At 37.3% G+C, this 21,987-nt stretch overlaps 1 protein-coding gene and 1 long non-coding RNA gene across 3 annotated transcripts; both read right to left on the minus strand.

Moving 5' to 3' along the window:
* Nucleotides 1-692: 692 nt before the first annotated feature.
* On the minus strand, nt 693-11,296 carry LOC110886307 (isoleucine--tRNA ligase, cytoplasmic). Of its 2 annotated transcripts, none has more exons than XM_022134094.2 (26): nt 10,677-11,296; nt 9,568-9,633; nt 9,304-9,447; nt 8,885-9,084; nt 8,633-8,798; nt 8,418-8,531; nt 8,230-8,327; nt 7,709-7,787; nt 7,416-7,574; nt 7,229-7,318; nt 6,299-6,432; nt 6,053-6,212; nt 5,859-5,942; nt 5,543-5,755; nt 5,336-5,461; nt 5,101-5,238; nt 4,854-5,021; nt 4,123-4,211; nt 3,875-4,016; nt 3,735-3,798; nt 3,577-3,644; nt 2,713-2,835; nt 2,570-2,635; nt 2,368-2,479; nt 2,195-2,286; nt 693-988 (listed from the first exon to the last, which is right to left on the minus strand). In XM_022134094.2, exons 1-26 carry the CDS (start codon nt 11,208-11,210, stop codon nt 884-886), a joined length of 3,534 nt encoding a protein of 1,177 aa, XP_021989786.1. In that variant the 5' UTR covers nt 11,211-11,296; the 3' UTR covers nt 693-883. The 2 variants fall into 2 exon arrangements, with proteins under 2 accessions (XP_021989786.1, XP_035834635.1); XM_035978742.1 differs by lacking the exon at nt 10,677-11,296 and adding an exon at nt 10,106-10,122 and having other exon boundaries at nt 710-988.
* A 2,005-nt stretch (nt 11,297-13,301) lies between these two features.
* Nucleotides 13,302-14,163, minus strand: LOC110883238. The gene is made up of 3 exons (XR_002560406.2): nt 13,678-14,163; nt 13,520-13,599; nt 13,302-13,365 (listed from the first exon to the last, which is right to left on the minus strand). It is a non-coding gene; the product is annotated as an uncharacterized LOC110883238 (long non-coding RNA).
* Between the last annotated feature and the right edge of the window lie 7,824 nt (nt 14,164-21,987).

The raw sequence follows: 21,987 nt of genomic DNA on the forward strand, positions 1-21,987 counted from the left end.
CCTCTATATATATATATATATGTTTAACAAAATTGAGTTCTTTTAACAGAGGTCTAGTGAGATTTTTTTTTAAAGATGAGACTATCAATGACAATATTTGAATTTAATTCAGGCGTTTAAACTTTTAGTTAATAAAAATCAAGCCGTTTGGTGCACCGTTTTGAAGTAAGTTTTACATCAGTTGACTCGTATTCTCTTTCTGATCAAACCCCTTAAAACATCAGTTTGAAATCCAAAAAAAAAAAAAACTTAACAAAGTTAAGCTTTTTAACGGAGGTCTAGTAAAGTTTATTTTAAAAAACAGAAACTACCAGAGGCAATATTTGAACGTAGGACTACTATTGATCAATCACCTCTAGTAAAAGATTATTAAAATCCAATTTCTCATATAAGTAATCTGGTGAAGAAAAAATAATAGCCACATCAAGAATGACAATTTAAAAAAAAAAATCACGTTAGTTGGCCTCTTCAAAGTTCAAATTGGACAGATGAAACAGCGTCCAAACGAACTATATATCAATGCAACTAGAAAACACTACCCAAAATGCTACCAGAAAAAATAAAACACTAAAACAGAAAAGCAGACTGCCCCTGGTCCTAACCAAAACCTGGTAAAACAATAACCAGGCTCTTTTAAGATGACACGGTCGAATCTAGCCGGGACCAAGCCTAATCACAGTTGGGTCTGTATGTCTGATCCAACAAGTCCATTGTCTTGCTGAGCAAATTATATCAAAAATGCAAAAACAACTAAGATAACGTCTTTACAAAACTGAACCAAACAACAAGTATAGCAACAACACAAATTGTTTCTTGTATTTTCTTTATAGTCCTGACAAACTTGTAATCGTATGACCAAAAATAAATGTATTAAAGATGATTATCAAAGAGCTTTTGTGCTTGCGAAATAATCACCAACGGTCAAGTGCACGTGTTTTCCCAAGACCACATCAACAGCAGGCTGGTTTTCAATGCAGCTCACCGTAATCTGCAAGCCAACAAGTCATTTAAATGTTATAAATTATAATAAAATACAAAGAGAAAAGTGCCCGGATATTCCTTGTGGTTTGCTTAGATTTCACCTATAGTCCCTACATTTTTAAAATTACAGCTATAGTCCCCAAGTTTCGCAAATTCGTTCTCGAATAGTCCCTGGCATGGATGGAGATTAGTTTGCCCAGTTAAGTGGGTGTGAAATGACTAAAATGCCCTCTCCCTCCCCTTTCTCTTTATCTCCTTGTCTTTATCTGCACACCTTCACACCTCCACAGCTAACACCACCCCCAAATCCAAACCACCACAACTAAATCCTGCTGTCGCCGGAAAACGAACCACCAAACCACCGCCACTTCATCACCCTTACCCACCCCACCCACCCATACTTCGAACCGGTAAGGGAATTATAGTGGTAGATTCACCATTTAATAAATATAATCATAGGAAATGAAACCAAGATTTGAACTAATGAATGCAGATCCGAGCATAAGTGAGTACAAAGAATCATTAATAGCTTCAGTAATGTTTTTGGGAAAAGAGGATTTGAAACAGTGTTTAGTGGGTTGATTATGGATACTCGAGCGGCTGTGAAGATGCTTTCTGAATCATCAGCTCAAGGGTGCAGGGAATTTAAGTCAGAAGTAAGTTTTCTATAAATTAATTCATACGAAAACTGCTTTATTCAATCATTGAAAAGGTTTGAATACAAACATAACTTCACTTGTTGGGTACTGTGATGAAGGCAGCCACAAGAGAAATATCTATAAGTACATGGCTAACGGAATACCGGTTCGTTTTTTTCCGGTGAGGGTATGGGTGGGTGGGCGGGTAGGGGTGATGAAGTGGCGGTGATTTGGTGGTTCGTTTTCCGGCGATGGCGGGATTTGGTTGTTGTGGTTTGGATTTGGATTTGGGGGTGGTGTTATGGTGGTGTGAGGTGTGGAGGTGTGAAGGTGTGCAAACAAGGAGATAAAAAGAAAGGGGAGGGAAAGGGCATTGTAGTCATTTCACATCTATTTAACACAAAAAACTAACCCCCATCTGCGCCAGGGACTATCTGGGAACGAAATTGCAAAAGTTGAGGACTATAGCTGTAATTTTAGAAAGTGAGGGACTAAATGTGAAAAATGAGCAAACCACAGGGACTATCCGGGCATTTTTCTCAAATACAAAAAAAAAACATTTTGTAAATACAAACCTTTCCATTTCCGTGCTGAAATTCCGACTTTAGATTGCTGTGGTCTCTTGACAACAGATATACCTGCAATGCCTGTGCATACTTTGTATTCCCTGGCCCAATAAACAAATGTTTTCAAAAAAGGTGCGTATGTGAATATTGACCAACATAAAAGAAAAGAGAAAGTGGTTGACCTGCGTATAAGTCAACAATTGCGTTCTCATTAAATACTAATGCTGCTCTTGACAAAGTGATCTGAAAGTCAGAATTTGAGATGTTCTTGTAGGTCTCCTCAGCAATGATTACCTGCAAATTTAGAAAGCCAAAAGTAGTATCAGAATAATAATATCAATAAAATATAAAAAGGCGGATAATAAGAGCTTTGAGAGGTCTTACTGCATGTTTTGGAATCATGCTAAACTGGAGTAAAGAAGAGCCAAGTGCCTCTTTGATGTATGCTTCCTGTGAACAAAATAGTATGTTATCGTGGGAACAAACTATATTATTATTATTTTTTAAATAGCAACTTCAAGAATTACCTGGGATTTTAACATTTCTGCGGAAACTGATACATCTTCATCCAACGATTTGAAGTAGACCTCCACTGCATCGGTGGGTTCAAGTGCGGATTTTTTCCTTAGCTTTTGAATTCGGTTAACAACCTATCAAAGTATTTTTTTTAACCATCAGAAATATGTTTGAGCTGTGCTGCTAGAGAATCTCATCACGAGATACAGTTTAAAATCTGACTATCAACCAAATGTCTTATACACACTTTCAATTAGGGATGAGATTTTTTTCCCCAAATACCCGTACCAGTACCGATTTTGGGTGTTCGGTACATGTAGCGGTACCCTGTTTTATTGATTTCAGTATAGGTACGGGTACGGGTAAAAATACTACTAGTACCGAATTTGATTACGAATGAATTAATATTATGTTTTATTTTCGTATTATAGTATTTTGGTACTCGTATCGATTTTCCCTATTTGGTACCCGTTTTTTATAACTACTTGTACCGATTTTACCTTATTGGTACACGTACCAATTTTACCTATATAGTACCCGTATGAGTGCTTAAAAGATAGAAAAAAACAAACCGATACCAAATCGGGTGTTGTACCAAAATACCGGTACCGATATTACCCGTACTCGTATCGTACCATAATATTCGGTACGGTATTTGGCACCTAGTTTTGTTCAAATTCAATACCGGTATTTTCGGTACGGGTACTGTACCGATCCCATCCCTACTTTCAATAACAAAATATATAAGTTTTACTAGAACTTTAAAGAGAATTATCCTATTAGAACTTTAAAGAGATTTATCCATATTTAATGTGACATCCTGAAAAGCAAAATGGTGTACTTCTAATAAAAAATAGGGAGCAGTATAATAATACCTCACGTGCAAATCCAGCTTCCAACAATGAATCATCACGTTGCAAATCAATGATAACCAAAACATCACCTAAACAAGTAAAAAATACACTTGTTAGACAAGAATATTAATAATTCTTCACACAAAATATCGTAAAATTGCCCAGTTTTGGTTTCCCACCATCACTAGCTGCATCCATTTGCTCTTCTGTCATGCCATCAGGGCGTTTAAATCCACGCACAATCTACAAATTCATTATAAATGTTAATACAAGTAAAGAAAACGTTTTACAAAATAGAATGAATCAGTTAATCACTTACCTTGATATCAGAGAGCTTTAAGACGTGATTAGCAATAGTAATTTCTCCTATTTTTTCAAAAGATAAAATGTCTTCCTGTGACATTGCCTTCACTGCATCTGCAACTACTTTCATTGACTTTCCCAGTCTTCTACCCAACACGCTGATACATTAAACGACCGACAGTAAACAAGAGTAACATTCATGATGAATGCAAATTACGTAAGATAAAAAATGAGATTTCGGAAAAACAGAAGAGCTTAAAGTACCTAAAATCAGGTTCGGCACGTAAAGAAGCATACTTCAAAGGATCATTGCATGGCACAACAGATTTAACATTAAGCTCCTCTAACACAAACTGTGATGCAAATTCAACCAAATAATTACAATAAATAAAGAGGTAACATAAAGGTAATAATGGTTAGCGATGCAAATATTTTATAAATAACTATAAGGTTGCAAACGAACTGAACTTTCAGCGAACAGTTCATGAACCGTTCGGCGGGAAGTTCGTTTATGTCCGTTCGCATAATAAATGAACGAACACGAACATGAACAAGAAATTTCGTTCTTTTAGTAAAACGAACGAACATGAACAGACGTCGCGTTCATTCATTTATGTTTGTGAACGTTCGGTAACCTGTTCGTTTATGTTCAGTACCTAAACTAGGTTATGTTCGTTTGGATAATTAGGTTTAATGTCTGATAAAAAATGCCGATTTTATTCGAAATATTGAAAAATGTCTGTTTCTATTCATGAATGTTTGTTTGTGTTTGTATGTATTCATGAACGTTTGTTTATGTTACACTTGTTTGTGTTCGTTTCTATTCATGAACGATTGTTTGTGTTCGTTTGTTTTCATTTATGTTCATGAACGTTCGTTTGTGTTCAGTACCTAAAATTAACAAACAAACACGAACACGAACACGAACATAAAATCTTGTTCGGTAAGTCTTCATGAACTGGTTTGCAGCCCTAAATAAATATATAAGTTCTGACCTCTTTCAGTTTGCCACCAATGTCATCTAAAAAGTCAGCATCTGGATGTACAACTATCATCTCCTTGAGTGGAGTTTTCAAAGGTTTGTTGTGGCGCTCGCGAATATTACGTGCAAGATCAATAATTGTCATCATTCTGTTAACACTTTGTTCGATACGATCGCCTCCCTGAAACAACATTAATCATTTAAAAATTTCACAAAATAGAAAGATTAAGAAAAAGATTGTCAAATAAACACATTATTACTTTTCCTTCTACTTCAGGGAAACTGCAAAAGTGAATGCTTTCCTCTGATCCGTTGGATACTTTTCTCAAGTTTTTATAAAGAACCTCGGTGAAAAACGGTGTGAACGGAGCCATTGCTTTACAACAAGTTAAAAGCACCTACAGAATATTGTCAAAAACTCAAAACTAGATACAATTATATAAATCCCCGATTAAAATATGTAAAGCTATTTAATTAGATAAATGAAATCAATACATGGTATAGAGTGGAAAGTGCAGTTCTGCAGTCCTTTTCTCCGGTACGACCTTTAAGTCTTTTTCGATTGAACCGTACGTATATGTTGGTTAAATTATCAATGAACTTCAAGAGATAAGGAACGACCTGAAAATGTACATACGCATTATTAAGTCTGTATGTATTGTATATGACTACACAAACGGAAAACGTTGGTAACACACTTACTGTATAAAGTCGATAAGCATCCATTTCCTGTCTAACGAAATGAACCAGACTCTGAGTGGCTGAGTTGATCCACTGGTCGAGCACATTAGCCGAGTTAATAATAGTGGCTCGATCAAGAGGAACAAACGGTTCAAGTCCGTCGACCTCAAGTCTTTTTGCGTTTTGAACCAAAAATCTATACGCGTTATACCATGGTAAGAATACATCTTTCACCTGCACAAGTTATCACTTATCAGCTTTCAAATTAGCAAAAGCATAAAAAACAAAAAAACAAAAACAATGTGAAGTTAACAATAAACTAATAAAGATTACTCACGACACCATAAACTCCGTCCTTTTTGAAACGTAAAGGTTCCGCACGTACTACTGGAGAATTGATAATGTACAATCGTAGTGCATCCTGTAAACATTAACAAGACAACATATTAAGATGAAGAGCTTAAAAAACATAAACCCAACACAAGTTTCTTCTGTGGATTCCTTTAATGTGTTTCAGATTGGAGGACTTACAGCACCGTAATCATCGATGACTTCCATAGGAGAAGGATAATTCTTTAATCTTTTACTCATTTTTTTACCATCCTCGGCCAACACAAGTCCATTGCAAATGAGATTTCTAAACGCAGGCTTTTCAAATAATGCGGTAGAAAGGACCATCAGAGTGTAAAACCTGTACCCAAATTTACCAGATACAGTTAAGTTAGTTAATGTAAAAAAGAACAATTGAATCATCATTGCATTAGATAAAAAACAAACCATCCACGAGTTTGATCTAAGCCCTCGGCAACAAAATGTCCTGGAAAATTATTGTTGAAGTATTCTTTATTTTCAAATGGGTAGTGGATATAGGCATATGGCATGGACCCACTCTCAAACCAGCAGTCAAAAACCTGACATTACACAAAAAAAAGACTTAACTTGTAACAAAACAACAGGTTAAAAAATGTCACATATGATAATTTTAACTAGTTTTTTTACCGACTGCGCATTGCGGTGGCGCCATACTCGGCGTGATAAATTATAGGCTACAATCAACCCGACTCGTTTTCGAACTAAATTTACGTTGAAGTAGAGTAATATGAATTCATACTGGTTGAATGAAAATGTATTATATTTGACCCGAGTTGTTTCCAAACAAAACTTACGTTGACACGTAGACAAACTCAAAACGTACATAAAATAAACATGTGCGTTGGCGTCGTACGCAGCGTGATAAAGTATAGACTACAATTGACCCGACGCGTTTCCGAACTAAATTTACGTTGAAACGTATAGTAACTCTAATTTACACTGTCGAATGAAAACGTATAATATTTCACCCAATTTGTTTCCAAACCAAATTTACGTCAAAACGTAGCCCAACTCAAAACGTACATAAAAATAAAACATTATATGATTGACCCGACTCATTTCCAAACAAAAATTCCGTTAATACGTTAAAGCGTAGAAGAACTCGGGTTTATACCGACACGTACAAAAAAATAAAAACGCAAGCAATTAGTTTTAACGTAAACTCAAAACTTTAGAAACTTGAAGGGGTCAAAGTGACATTTACTAGGGGTTAGTTTTGACATTGTCACAAAGTTTAAAGATAGAAAGACCTTTCTTTTTAAGGTATTACAAATATAAAATTACTCTAACAGAAGTTAAACATAAGAAAAGAAAACGTAAATATGAATTTCTTACATCTTCTACACGGTGAAGCTCACCAAACTCTGGGCCACGAGGGCTGGGAATTGTGATGTGATCAATTTTGTGGCGATGCAAGTCAGTTACCTGTGCACGTGTTGGATGATCAAATATTATAGATTAAATAACTGAATCGACTCAAAGTGTAAGGTTTACTGAGAGATGTCAAATTGAAACAACAAACCTTCTGCCCTGAACGTTTTTCGAGTTCTTCAACAGAGCCGATAACTTCAATATCCACACCATCCTTACTGATCCAAATAGGAAGAGGAGTGCCCCAAAACCTACTTCGACTAATGGCCCAGTCTCTTGCATTTTCTAGCCAATTGTGAAACCGTTTTTCCTGTAGTTTTATACAAAAGCCAAGACACATTAATACGTGATTTTATATTATTATTAAGATCAGAAGTAAATATGTTTAGAAGTGAAAGAAATACAACGAGGGCAATAAACAGAAATATTTAGAAAAAAGGTAACCTTTACAAAAGAAGGAACCCATTGTGTTTTCTCATTGTTCTCCAGCAACTGATCTTTCAGCTTCTCTACTGCAACAAACCTTGAGCAGAAAACAAACAATAATAAAAGATGATAGAAATTTATCTAATAACAAGAGAAATAAAGGTAAGAGTAAAATGCCATTTTCGTCCCTGAGGTTTGTCCAGTTTTGCGACTTTCATCCAAAGGTTGGTTTTTTGCATCTGTATCCAAAAAGTTTGAAATCTTGCCATTTTCATCCGGCTCGTTAACTCCATCCAATTTTCTCTGTCAAGTCAGGTGTATTCCCGTCTTTTTGTTAACTTAAAGAGACGAATGAAAATGGCAAATTTTCAAACCTTTTGGATCCAGATGCGAAAAAACAAACCTTTGGATGAAAGTCGCATAACTGGCCAAACCCCAGGGACGAAAATGGCATTTTACTCTAAAGATAAATAAAGTTGTATGGTAAAACAAAATCTAAATCGAGAAATTCTTAAACAAATAAAACTTAAAAAATGTACCAGCTGGGAACCGCTCTGTAGATGAGAGGAGTATCAGATCTCCAGCAAAACGGATACGAATGAGTAAAGCTTCCGGATTTCACCAGCCTGCCTTTCTCCTAAACAACAGATAATATAATAAATTAATAATTAATGTCTTGTAACAACTTCTTATGATCTTATCTTTTATCCATTTCAACAACTCTTACCTTCACTGCTTGAATAATATCTTTATCGGCCTCTTTGACATAACGACCACTGAAATCAGTAATTCTTTCCGTAAAGCAACCATCGTCGTCAACTGGCATGACAAGATTTTCTCCCTATAAAAAGCCAATTTTCTGTATTAATATACTAAAACGAAAAAAGAAACCTGATAATTATTTAAAAAATAATTTAGCTGTAATTAACATGCTTGCCGCACCTTATTAATTATTTTATTTTCGATACAAACACGATAATCGTCTTCACCAAATGCAGGTGCACAATGCACGATGCCAGATCCACTATCTGAAGTTACGTAATCATCTGCAACAACTCTGAAAGCTGTTTCTGAGAAATCCTTGAAGTAATCAAATAACGGCACATACCTGCAATATGATATTTTATAATATTTCAGAAATTTACCAATACGCAACAAAAAAAAAAACTAAGTGAAATCAAGATTAAAACTCACTTTTTCCCCACGAGTGAAGATCCAGGAAATTTATCCAACACTTCATAAGCAACGACAGAATTTTTAGATTTTCCACTTGAGCCCTTTGTCTTTTCGTCTGCAGCTCCATTAGGTGTCCCTTTTTTCGGCTTTTCAACAGGAAGCTCGGATAATCTAGATTCAGCAACTACATAAATTTTCCCATTCGATTTGCTCTTCACCTGATTAATAAAAAATTAACGCATTAATACGATTACAAAAACAATGAACACGGTTTTGAAGAATGTATGCACTTAAACAGACTTTTCGTGCGCCTTTCAACCCGTTTGACCTGTTACCCTTTTAGCCATATTTTATTTGACTAGTTCGGAATAAATCATATCCCAAATCACCCCGTTTATGAGTAAACGAGTCAAAATAAACACATGTAGACAACTAACCTTAACATATACAAGACTTGCGTTGACACAAAGTGCGAGATTACTAGGAAGTGTCCATGGTGTGGTTGTCCATGCAACAAACGAAGCACCCTCTTGATCATCAACAATCGGAAACGTCACCATAATTTCAGGATCAGGCACTTCCTGCTCAAAAGCAAAAGATGACACGTATATTTAACTAACTAAAGCGTAATCAACTTTTATAAATGTCAATATAACTATATACGCATCAACATTAACATCTTAACAATAACAATTTTACACCTTGTAGTTTGAATTAGCCTCAAAATTGGACAGTGGAGTCTTGCAGCCAGTACTGTATGGCATCACCTGTTAAACAAAACAGCATATCATCAATGCACAAACAATAGATATGTTTAATCTTTTCATCTTACTTCTCTCGCTGATAAACCTAGTGTCTTATCGATACAAAACTCATAAGAATATCCTTAACTAACAGTCAAATAATCAGTAGACAATGTACAATTCACCAAAATTATTCAATGGGCACAAATTGATACAAAACATAATGTAGTTGCACAATTTAGAAAATCCTAAGAGGATATTTAAATGCATTTTAAAAGTGTTTATCTTATTATTGCAATGTGAAATCACAACAATCTGTTTCTAGTGTTTGGATAATTAGATTCAGTTTCCATCAGTCAAATAACCAGTTTTAAATTCTTAACATCAAACCAATTGCATCCTATGTCATAATTCATTATATAAAACTAAACAACATACAATTCACCAAAAATTATATCAAACAAAAAAAACAAACCAATTAGATTAACTCCACTACCTTAAACCCTATGTAAACAAGATTCTTCTTAAACAACTCCGAAAACACCATATATACATTATACATTATACATTTCAGCATATATATGTCTAATCTTCTCATCTTACTTTTTTCACTAATAAACCTAGTGCCTTATCAATATAAAATACATACGAAAAGCTTCAATTGGCACTAACAAATACAATGTGCAATGCAGTTGTCAAAACTAGAAGTAAACAACATACAATTCACCGAATATCGAATCAAACAAAGCAATTAAATCAAAACCACTACCTTAAACCCTATGTAAACAAGATTCTTCTTAAACAACTCCGAAAACACCATATATACATTATACATTTCAGCATATATATGTCTAATCTTCTCATCTTACTTTTTTCACTAATAAACCTAGCGCCTTATCAATACAAAATACATACGAATAGCTTCAATCGGCACTAACAAATACAATGTGCAATGCAGTTGTCAAAACTAAATTCAGCTAACGTTAGTATACAAGTAAACAACACACAATTCACTGAATATCGAATCAAACAAACACGAAACACACCAATTAAATCAAAACGACTACCTTAAACCCTCTGTAAACCAAATTCTTCTTAAACAACTGAGAAAACACCCACCAAACACTCTCCATAAAGCTCAAATCCATAGTCTTATAATCATTCTTAAAATCAATCCACCTTCCAGTCCTAGTAATAACCTTCTCCCATTCCCCAACATATCTAGTAACAATACTCCTACACTCCTCATTATACTTATCAATCCCCATCTTCAACACATCCTCTCTGCTCTTAATCCCTAACTTCACATCAATCTCATGCTCCACCGGTAACCCGTGGCAGTCCCAACCGAATCGGCGCGTGACGTGGTGGCCGGTCATGGTCTGGTAGCGCGTGACGATGTCCTTGATTGTTCCGGCTAAGATGTGGCCGTAGTGCGGGAGGCCGGTGGCAAATGGAGGACCGTCGTAGAAGATGTATTCCGGTAGGTGTTTTGTTTTTTCGAGCTGTGTTTCGAAGGCTTTGGTTGTTGTCCACCATTGCAGGATCTGTTCTTCTTGCTTTGGGAAGGAGAAGTCCTTTCCTTCACTAACGTCTTCCATTGATTTGATTGAAAATTGGAAGTTGTTGCAAATTGAAACCCTAGAAGAAGAAGAACAGAGGAGTGTGGTGAAGAAGAGGCTGCGTTGAGTTTTTGATGCTTTGAGGGTTTTGGTTGTAACGCTTGTGTTACTACTATAAGCGTTGGTTTTAAGTCGGGTTATTTGTAACCCGACCCGGGTAAGACGGGTTTGGATTTTGATACACCGGGTCTGGATTTGGATAATGGATGGTTTGGTTCGGGTAGGTTTTATCGTGGTTCAATTTCGGGTTAAAATATATAAAGCTCCTTTGTTTCGATCATTTAACCCATTAAATTAAACGACGTGGGTTAAAGTTAATGAATTTAAAGGTATCAAATTTTTAATTGACGGAGCAAGTTCTGGTGGCAATAAAAGCTGCTTCCAGTAGGTTGTCAAGTGTTTTCGCTCGACGATTCTATTTTTGGGTGGTTGGTTTAGCCCTTGTTCCAGTAACTCGAATCCTAGCCCGGTATATCCAATTTTAGTTTTACACCATTGTGAACCTCACGCCTTTTTACTCTCTGATCGAGGTTCTCGGCATTGAAAAATCTTCGTAAACTAAATCACACGTGTATATGTTGACAATTAAGAGATATACAGTCAAGAAAATCAAGAGCAATTATGATATATATGCGGATTAGACACCAAAAAATAAACATTCAAAAAATGGTTACAATTTAAGGAATGTGTTTAGTGACGGCGTCAGATTCCTAATTGATGAAGAAAAGTCTGGTGGCAAGAAAAGCTGCTTCCAGGAGGTTGTCAAGTGTTTTCGCTCGACGATTCCATTTTTTGGTGGTTGGTTTGGCCCTTGTTCCAGTAACTCGAATCCTAGCCCGGTATATCCAATTTTAGTTTTACACCATTCTGAACCTTACGTCTTTTTTACTCTCTGATCGAGGTTCTCGGCATTGAAAAATCTTCGTAAACTAAATCACACGTGTATATGTTGACATTTAAGAGATATACAGTCAAGAAAATCAAGAGCAATGGTGATATATATGCGGATTAGACACAAAAAAATAAACGCTCAAAAAATGGCTACAAATTAAGTAATGAGTTTAGTGACGGCATCAGATTCCTAATTGATGAAAAAAGGTCTGGTGGTAAGAAAAACTGCTTCCAGAAGGTTGTCAACTGTTTTCGCTCGACGATATGGCACCAAAAGGCTTAAAGAAGTGGCTTATTTTATCAATTAAATCAAGAAACGTTATTTTATGTATTCGGGTTTATCCCCTATTAAAGCTACATTTGTAAAACATGACTTTATTCCCATTTGTTACAAATAAAATTCTGGTGTTTCTAAACTCTGATATTTTTTCCTACCTCACGGTTCTAATGAAATTTCCGCTGCAATATTCCAGAATGATCCACACTGACAAAATCCAAGATTCCCCACATTTTTGAACTTCGGTTAGACCAACTTGAACTGTTCACGACTCCCGTTCAGGGTGTGTTCAAGGGTTGTGACAAATATAATCTTTTCTCTAGTCATCTCATCCACAGTGGCGAAGCTTGGAAAAAAAGTTTGGGGGGGCGGAAGGCACCGGACCTAAAAAAAATTTTCTATGTTCGGGTCGGACGTCGGTGATTCGATTCGGGTCGGGTCAAACGCTAATATCAAATAAAAAATGTTCTCAAACATTAAAACTTAAACATTGTTTAACAAACAATTGAACAAAGACACCAAAACATTAAAAAGAAGAGGAAGGTGGGGTACCCGGTTCACTTGGATGAAGAATTATAGTTCTGTCCCTAATTTCAACCTAAATCACATAAATTGCAGCCCTAATTTCAGTTCTGCCCCTAATTTCTACCTAAATCACAAGTTTTGGGGAAAAAATTCACCTCTAATTTCAACAAGTTTAGGGCTAAAATTCAGTTCTGCCCTAATTTCTGCCTGAAGAATTATAGTTCTACCCCTAATTTCAACAAGTTTAGGGTTAAAATTCTCCCCTAATTTCAACCTAAATCACATAAATTGTAGCCTTAAATTAAACCTAAAGATAGAAAAACACATACCTTTAACCTTATGAAGATTGAAGAAGTCAAACAAGACCACAACAACTAGCGCAGCAGCTTGCAGTCGAACAAGAGCAGGCACAGCAGCAGCCGGTCAATCCCATAGCATAATCTAATAATAAATTAACAAATCACCCCAAATTTCAAGTTAACATAAAGATTTATCAAGTTTAGGGCAAAAATTCGGCCCTAATTTCACCCCAAATGTCAACCAAAATCACATATATTGCAACCCTAAATTAAACCTAAAGATTAAAAACACATACCTTATGAAGATTCAAGAAGAATTCGTCGAAGATTGACAATTTCAACAAGTTTAGGGCTAAAATTCACCCCCAATTTCAACCTAAATCATATAAATTGAAGTCCTAGATTAAACCTAAAGATAATTGAAGAAGTCGAACAAGTACAAGACCACACATACCTGAGGATGAGCCGTGATTCGTGAAGAAATCGAGCAAGTTCAAGACCCCTGCCCTCGGACTCGAACAACAACAGCAGGTCAGCAGCGATTTGGGGTTTCTTTCCCCCCTTCTGTTCTGTGCGTGCGACTGGTTATGCTCGTATTCCACCAGGACTGAATTTGGGTTTATTTTTTTTTTTTTGGATGGTGGGCTTTTATTTTGGGCTTGTATGATTTTGGTGTATAATAAATTGATTTTGGCTAATTAAGTATTTTATTTGGGCTACATAATAGAAAACCGGGGGTCGAATACGTATATACAAAAAAAAATTTATAAAACCGAGGGGGTCGAACACGTATATACATAATTTTTTTTTTAAATTCGGGGGGGTGAAAACGTATATCCCTAAAAATTTCTATACGAAAAACACATACGTAACACTACTAACCGAAAAGTTCGGGGGGTGGCGGGCGTCCCCTCCCCGCCCCTTACATGCTGCGCCCTTGCTCATCCGCTCATCCATGAACTTACGCAGGTGATATTTGCTAGCTTCACAAACAAGCATGTTTGTGAAGCTTAAAAAAATGATGTACTGTTAAGGTTTTACTTCATAATTCATTTTGTGATTTTGTTCAGGTTTTATTCTTTATTTGTTATTCTTATTCTTATTTTCTTGTGCTTTTTTAAAGAATAAATATATTTATTATTCTTATGCATTTTAATAAAGAACTAATATTAATTAAGTACCCTCGCGTTGCAGCGGAGGTGTAAAACCGTGCCTAATAATATCAATGTCACATCACTGCGAGTGACTCCTAACACTAAATTTGCGGCGTGTTAATACGGAACAATTAGACAGAAACGTAAAACATACAAAATAATAACTAAGTCGATCTAGGATCCGAACGTTATGACGAACTTGTTAAACGGGAAAAAATAGACTACGTAAAAACGTTGAACCGCACACGCACGTTGCGTTGTGTTAACTTGCAAAACTTAGAACGAACCGTAAAAACATTGAACCACACACGCACTTTACGCCGTGTTAACTGGCAAAATTTAGAACGAAACGTAAAACGAAAAATTTGCGAAAGATGAAAGGTATAGGAAACCAAATTTGATAATAAAAAAGTGGTAAGGTTAAATTGTAAAAGATGAAACGTTTTGGGTTAAAAGTAAAAATTAAAATAGTTTGGGTTCAAAATAATTTATCAAATACTTTAGGATTAAAAGTAAAAAAATCAAAATATTTTTGGAAAACTCCCCAAACATTAGATAAACATATAAGTTACTAATTTATAGTATTGAGAGTGAATTGCAAGTTTTGTCCTTTATCTTTAGGTCTCTTTGCAGGCGGTGTCCTTTATGTTTAAATTTGACGAGTTTTGTTCATTTCACCCTTTTAATGACTAATTATATAAATAACAAAATATTTAAGCATTTTATTAAAATTAAAAAATACTAGCTTAAACCATTCTCTCTCACACCTTTCTCTCTCTACTACCATTATCTTACATTGACCTACGCCCTAACGATTCGCAGGTTTCCCCTGGGCATTCAACTTTGCCGCCACTTGTTCATCAGAAAGCGGTAAGTAGTAGATACGAGGAATGGCTCTCGTTTTCTTAAAAAGAGCATCCAATGTAACAATCGGTGGATCGACTTTCTCTGGTGGTGGTGGTGGTGCATGGTTTCTGGCTGGCGGTGGGTTCGACAGTGGCGGTGGAGGTGGGAGGGAAGGTGGAGGAGGAAGCTGTTGTTTTAGTCTGGGAGAGGGTTGTGGTGGTTGCAAGGTGGCGGTAGGTGGAGGTATTGTGGCGGTAGGTGGAGGTAGAGTGGTGGTGGCTGGAGTTGCTGGCGATGGTGGAGGTGGGTCAACCCGATTCTTAACTTCTTGTGGGTCCACAAAATCGGCCATCAGAAGACGTCCCCCCTCATAAACGTGGTTTCCCTCATTGTTAGTTTGTGCAATTTTGGGTTTTTTTTTTATAATCCTCTGCATAAAATTTAGGGATTTGGGGTCAATTGTTTAGAACTTCAGATTTGGGGGTGGGTGTGGCGATGGCAACACCCGAGTGGTGAATGGTGGGGCAGTGGTTTGTGAGGATTTAGAGATGGTGGTTGTGATGGTGTTGAGTGGGTGGTGGATGGTGGGGCAAGGTGGTGTGGGGTGGATGGTGGTTTGGGGTGGTGGTGGTGGTATAGGTGTGAGGGAGATGGCGGCAGGTTGTTGAAGAGAATTGTTGCAGGTTGTTCAAGAGAAATTAGGGTTTTGAAATGGGATTGATTTGGGAAAGAAATGGTTTTGCTATGATATATAATTTTTTTTTCTTTTTTATGTATTTTTAAAGAATAGGGTGAAAAGACAATTTTACCCTCATGTGCATTGCACATGACCAGATTTGACAGAAAAATCTAACTGGGTTAGGGTTAAAGGACAAAACGTGTATGATTTTAAAACATAAAGGACAAAACTCGTCAATTTTAAACATAAATGACAACGCCTGCAAATAGGTATAAAGATAAAGGACAATCCTTGCAATTCACTCTAGTATTGAAATAATATATTTAAGGTAACATACCAAATATACAAATTTGGGAAAGTGATAACAACCAAATATTCCAATTTGGGCGAGTGATTACCTGAACAACCACTAACCTAAATTATCCAATCCTAACCACGCTTTTAATTCATAAATACAAAGAAGAGTAAATTACAAGTTTTGTCCTTTTATGTTTGTATCAAATTGCAAGCGGTGTCCTTTACCTTTAAAATTGATGGGTTTTGTACTTTATCTTACAAAATCTTGCACGTTATGTCCTTTAGCCCTAACCTAGTTAAAATTTTCCTGTTAACTCAAGTGATATAAGGGTATAATTGTCTTTTTACTCTATTATTTAAAGAGTAAATTACGTTTTTGGCCCCTGTGGTTATGTCAGTTTTACTATATTAGCCCAAAATAAGAATTTTTAACGTATCTGCCCCCATGGTCCCTATATCTAACCATTTTGGCCCCTAATTCTAACCAAACCCCAACTTTGGTTAACTTCTTGGTCACATGGATTGCACATGATGGGTATGTAGGTCCCTCTCGGAGGATGAGGTTCAACCTTAACCTTGTTATACTAACCCACTAGCAAGTGCGGAATCCAAGCTAGTGAGCAAACCGGGATGAAACAAGCACAAACACAAACACACAAAGATTCACCGATTAACACCACTTGTATTAATGCGAATGAAAGGTTCCGGTTACAAGCACAATGTTTACAAATCAGTTCTGCAAACCCTCTAGTGTGTGTGTGTGTTCCTGGACAGAATGCTCTCTATCTCTCTATCTCTCGGTGTGCATCTGTCTGTCTAACACACTGCATGGGTATATATATACCCAGCACTGGTTGTCTTGTCCGAAGGATCCGATAGATGGTCGAAGGATCATCTATCGATGACAAAGCCATCGAAGGATCCACACATACTTCGAAGGATTGCATATCCTTCGAAGTCCAACAGTATCCTTCGTTGCATATCTTTCGAGCAGATCGAAGGATCTAAATCATCCTTCGATCTCTTATCCTTCGAGACAGACAATTACAACCATTTAACAACTGTTTGGCCAAGTCAAACCAGGAGGATGGTTGACTTGGTCAACTTACAGGACTGACAAGGACATCGTTTACATCGTGACCGAATACAGACAAAGTACAGACACAAGTGCACCAACAAACTCCCCCTTGGCTGTAGCTTTGTCTCGATCTTCGATGGTTGCAGATTTGTCTCGATCTTGATCATCTTTGATCTTCATGTCTTCAAGACTCTGATGTCCTTTCAAGTCTTCAATGTCGGAGGATCTTCAAAGTCTTCACGTCTTGAAAGCAGAGAGTGTATCAACAAACTACCCGTATCATGTAGGAAGTGTGTTGACAAACTCCCCCTTAACATAAGCTCCCCCTTGAGTTATGCTCGTGAAAAACTTGATCTTTATGAAGTGAGATCCTTGTGGTGTTGATGATGGTCAGCGGCAACTCGATCAACTTCATCTCTTGAGTGCCTTCACGTCGTGTCTTCATTCCGAAGCTTGTCGTCGACTATGTTCTCCTTGCCTTTAGAATCTGCACATGTAAGAAATCTAAACGCGTAATGAGAACAACTGCTTGGAATATAGTTAACATAAACAAATGACACACTAATGACCATGTCACAATCAAACACCGTCCGACAGTTTGAAAGTTTAATAAATTTGTCAATTTTAAATTCTAACTTTCACAATTTGCAAATTTCGACCGTTTATGAAGATTTAGTCAATTCGGTTTTCGTTCAGGTTTCAGGTAACGAAGACTAGAGTTCCAACATCGTACGATCGAAAATAAAGTAGAAATAGAATCTTTTTGGTATTTTTAATATCTGAAATGTAAAGACGGAAAGCAGTAAATAAACATATACAGACATTCTTTTTGCGAGTTTCGAGGGTAGAGAATCATATCAGTGTACGGTCATGCCAAAACGCTCTTGTTGTTCAGTTAGTTAACGTTAAGATAAACATCCTATAACAATTATCGGTATTGTTGTCCACTTAAACTCAACTTATCAGATGTAATCATGGCGAGGGGATACGTTAAGGTATGATTTATACTTACCGACCGGTGTTCATCCACATCACGACACATTCCCGTATCAAGGTATGCACGAGAGTTCATCTTACCGGTGAGTATACCGATTATCATCTGTTTGACCGTATATGATGTGAGATTCTCACTTATTTTGATTTGAAAACAAGCCCTATGTGATATAATCACTTATTGATGAGGAACTTGATTTTCATATGCATGAGGGCACAGGAGCAAGTCCGTGAACAGGTCAGTACTTCCGTACAGCAGAGAGACGAACTTGACTCCCGGATAAATGTGATATTTTATCACTTATTTGATTTGGACATGTGATTTTTTATCACTTATTGAGGTCGAATGCAGTATGTATTATGTACACGTATGTATAGTATCATGGAAGATCTAGACTTGCGTCCCCGTTATTTTTCGGTAAAAGATACAACCATGATACCCAGATGATAAGCAGCATAAAGACCGAATATCTCAGAACCTCGGCAATCTATCAAACGAAATTTCGGTACTAAGACCATATGCCAATGAATGGTTCCCACCTGATCTTCAGTCGATTTAAATTTATATCACCCTGCACACTTTAAAATGATTGTGAGCCTACCAATACATCTTATATAGAGCTGCTTATCGTTTTTCATTTAAGGTTTAAAGAGGTTTGAATAGACCACTGATGTACTATCATTTTCTCTTTTGCTCGCCAGGAAACTCATTTTTGTTTTTCTATGTTTTTGTGTTTTTAAAATTTTTCGATGTTTTTGGATTTTCAGATTTTGGATTTACTCCCCCTAAAATCAATAAACTAAGACAAATTTAAAACACAAAGATATTTACAAAAATGATTTTCCGATGTTGGTTTACTCTTGCTTGACCTTAATGCCGTTTACCAATAATAAAAAGTCAAATCTTGATTTGTCAAATGCTTTGGTAAAAAGGTCGGCACGTTGGTCATCGGTGTGGACCTTAACAACATCGATTAGCCTTTTCTCAAAGCAATCACGTATGAAGTGATATTTGATTTCGATGTGTTTGGTCTTTGAGTGCTGCACAGGATTTCTAGTGATCTGTAATGCAGCAGAATTATCAACGTAAATAGGAGTAGTTATGAATTCAAAACCGTAGTCCCGCAATTGTTGTTGGATCCACAGAACTTGGGAGCAACAACTTGAGGCAGCAATGTATTCAGCTTCGCATGTTGATGTGGCGACGCACGTCTGCTTCTTGTACTGCCATGTGACTAGGCGATTTCCTAAAAACTGACATCCAGCCGTTGTGGATTTGCCGTCGATTTTGCATCCGCCAAAATCAGAATCACTGAATGCAACCAATTCAAAGTTATTATCCCTAGGGTACCACAGACCGGTGTCAGGGTACGCCTTCAAATAACGAAAAATCCTTTTGACAGCTGCAAGATGTGAGGCCTTCGGATTAACTTGATATCTGGCAAGCAGGCACGTTGGGTACATTATGTCTGGCCTTGATGCTGTGAGGTACATAAGAGATCCGATCATTGCGCGATAGTTTGAAGGACTAACAGCTTCTCCCTTCAAATCTGGAGTAATTCCGTGATTAGTTGGCAATGGGGTACCAATGGGCGTTGCATCAGACATCTGGAACCGGCTCAAGATGTCGCCAACATATTTAGTCTGATGGATGAATATCCCAGACTCAGTTTGTTGCACTTGTAGGCCCAAGAAGAAGGTCATTTCCCCCATAGCACTCATCTCGAATTTATCCTGCATAATGCGCTCGAAATTCCTACACAAGACATCATTAGTAGAACCAAAAATAATATCATCAACGTATACCTGTACCAGAAGAAGATCTCCATCTTGTTCTTTGATGAAAAGAGTACAGTCGATAAGACCTCTACGAAAACCGTTCTCCAGCAGATAGTGTGATAAGGTTGCATACCAAGCTCGCGGTGCTTGATGAAGACCATAGAGAGCTTTGTTGAGCAACCAAACCCGATCGGGATGGATAGGATCTTCAAAACCTGGAGGCTGTTCGACGTACGCCTCTTCTTCAACCACACCATGTAAAAATGCACTTTTCACGTCCATCTGATAAACCTTGAATCCTTTGAAGGACGCATAGGCTAGAAAGATTCGAATTGCTTCGAGACGTGCAACAGGTGCATAGACTTCGTTGTAGTCGATCCCTTCAATCTGACGAAAACCTTGAACGACTAAACGTGCTTTGTTTCGGATAACAACTCCGCGGTCATCCTTTTTGCATTTGAAAACCCAACGGGTACCAATCTTCTTGTATCCAGCAGGTTTCTCTACGAGTTTCCAGACACCCAGCTTCTGGAATTGTTGCAGCTCTTCCTGCATTGCTTCAACCCAAGAGTTATCTTTCAAGGCTTCTTTCCAAGTTCTTGGTTCTTCCTGTGAGACATAACACGCGAAAGACCAATCGTTTTGTTGCCCGGATTCTCGAATAGCCGCATACAAGCCTGCATTGTTGTTGTTTCGCAACATGTTTCTTGTTTGAATGCCACTTTGCACATTTCCAATGATGTTTTGTTGAGGATGGGTTTTATGAATCCTTGTTTCAGGATTTTCTCGAACTGGAATATTTATACCCAGGTTGTTAAGATTAAGATCAACAACCAAATCAAGGCCCGGAATTGACAAAGAGGATGATGCAGTAGCCTCAGCTGTTCTATGGGCATCCACTGGAGGAGTACCCTCTGAAGTACCATGAACTGCTGTTGTTGGGGCTTCTTGATCTGCATCTAGAAATTCATCATCCTCTGAAGATTCGTTCAATTCGTTTGCATCATGAAAATCCTCATTGTTGAGAGTATTATTGTTCACCGAAGAAGATGGTTCTTGATTAACAAGAATTGGACGAACCACCGGTGAAACTGTTGCATTGTCACTCTCGAAAAACATCCTAGCCGCAGCACTTTCTTCAACGACTTCAACATTGATCGAATTGAAGAAGTCATCGTACTCAAACATCCAAGGTTGACCCGGACATTTGACTGGCAAAGTGTGCCTTTGTACTCTGACCTCAGACCATTCCTCGACCCTTTTAGTCTCTAGATTCCAGACTCGTAAGTTAGGGGTGGCATACCCAAGAAAGTATCCATCAATTGCTTTTGCCCCAAACTTTCCATTAGGATCGATGATTGTGCATGGAGCTCCAAACGGTTCAAGATAAGACAAATCTGGTTTCCGTTTTTTGAAGAAGCTCAAAGCAGGTCTTATTGTGCCTTTTGACTGTAAGGACTCGGTTCAATGTATAACATGCAGAGGCCACAGCTTCAGTCCAGAATGGAATGGGCAACTGCGACTCTACCAACATTGTCCTAGCAGTCTCGATCAATGTGCGGTTCTTACGTTCAGCGACGCCATTTTGTTGAGGAGTATAAGCTGCACTAAACTCATGAAGAATACCCTTTGAAGTGCAAAACTCCGTCATGGCATGATTTTTAAATTCAGTACCATTGTCGCTACGTATCCGCCTAACCTTCAACTTATACAAATACTCAATCTGAATGATCAAGTTTTTGATTATGCCAAAGGTTTCACTCTTGTGTGCCATGAACGCCACCCAAGAAAATCTTGAATAATCATCAGTTATCACGAGACAGTATTGATCACCCCGAATACTCTTGTGCTTGACAGGACCGAACAAATCCATGTGCAAACGTTCAAGAGGAACTGCCACCGTGTTGATCTTCTTAGTAGGGTGTTTCTTCTTCGTTT

Source organism: Helianthus annuus, chromosome 10 (assembly GCF_002127325.2).
Source record: "Helianthus annuus cultivar XRQ/B chromosome 10, HanXRQr2.0-SUNRISE, whole genome shotgun sequence".
Lineage (NCBI taxonomy): Eukaryota > Viridiplantae > Streptophyta > Magnoliopsida > Asterales > Asteraceae > Helianthus > Helianthus annuus.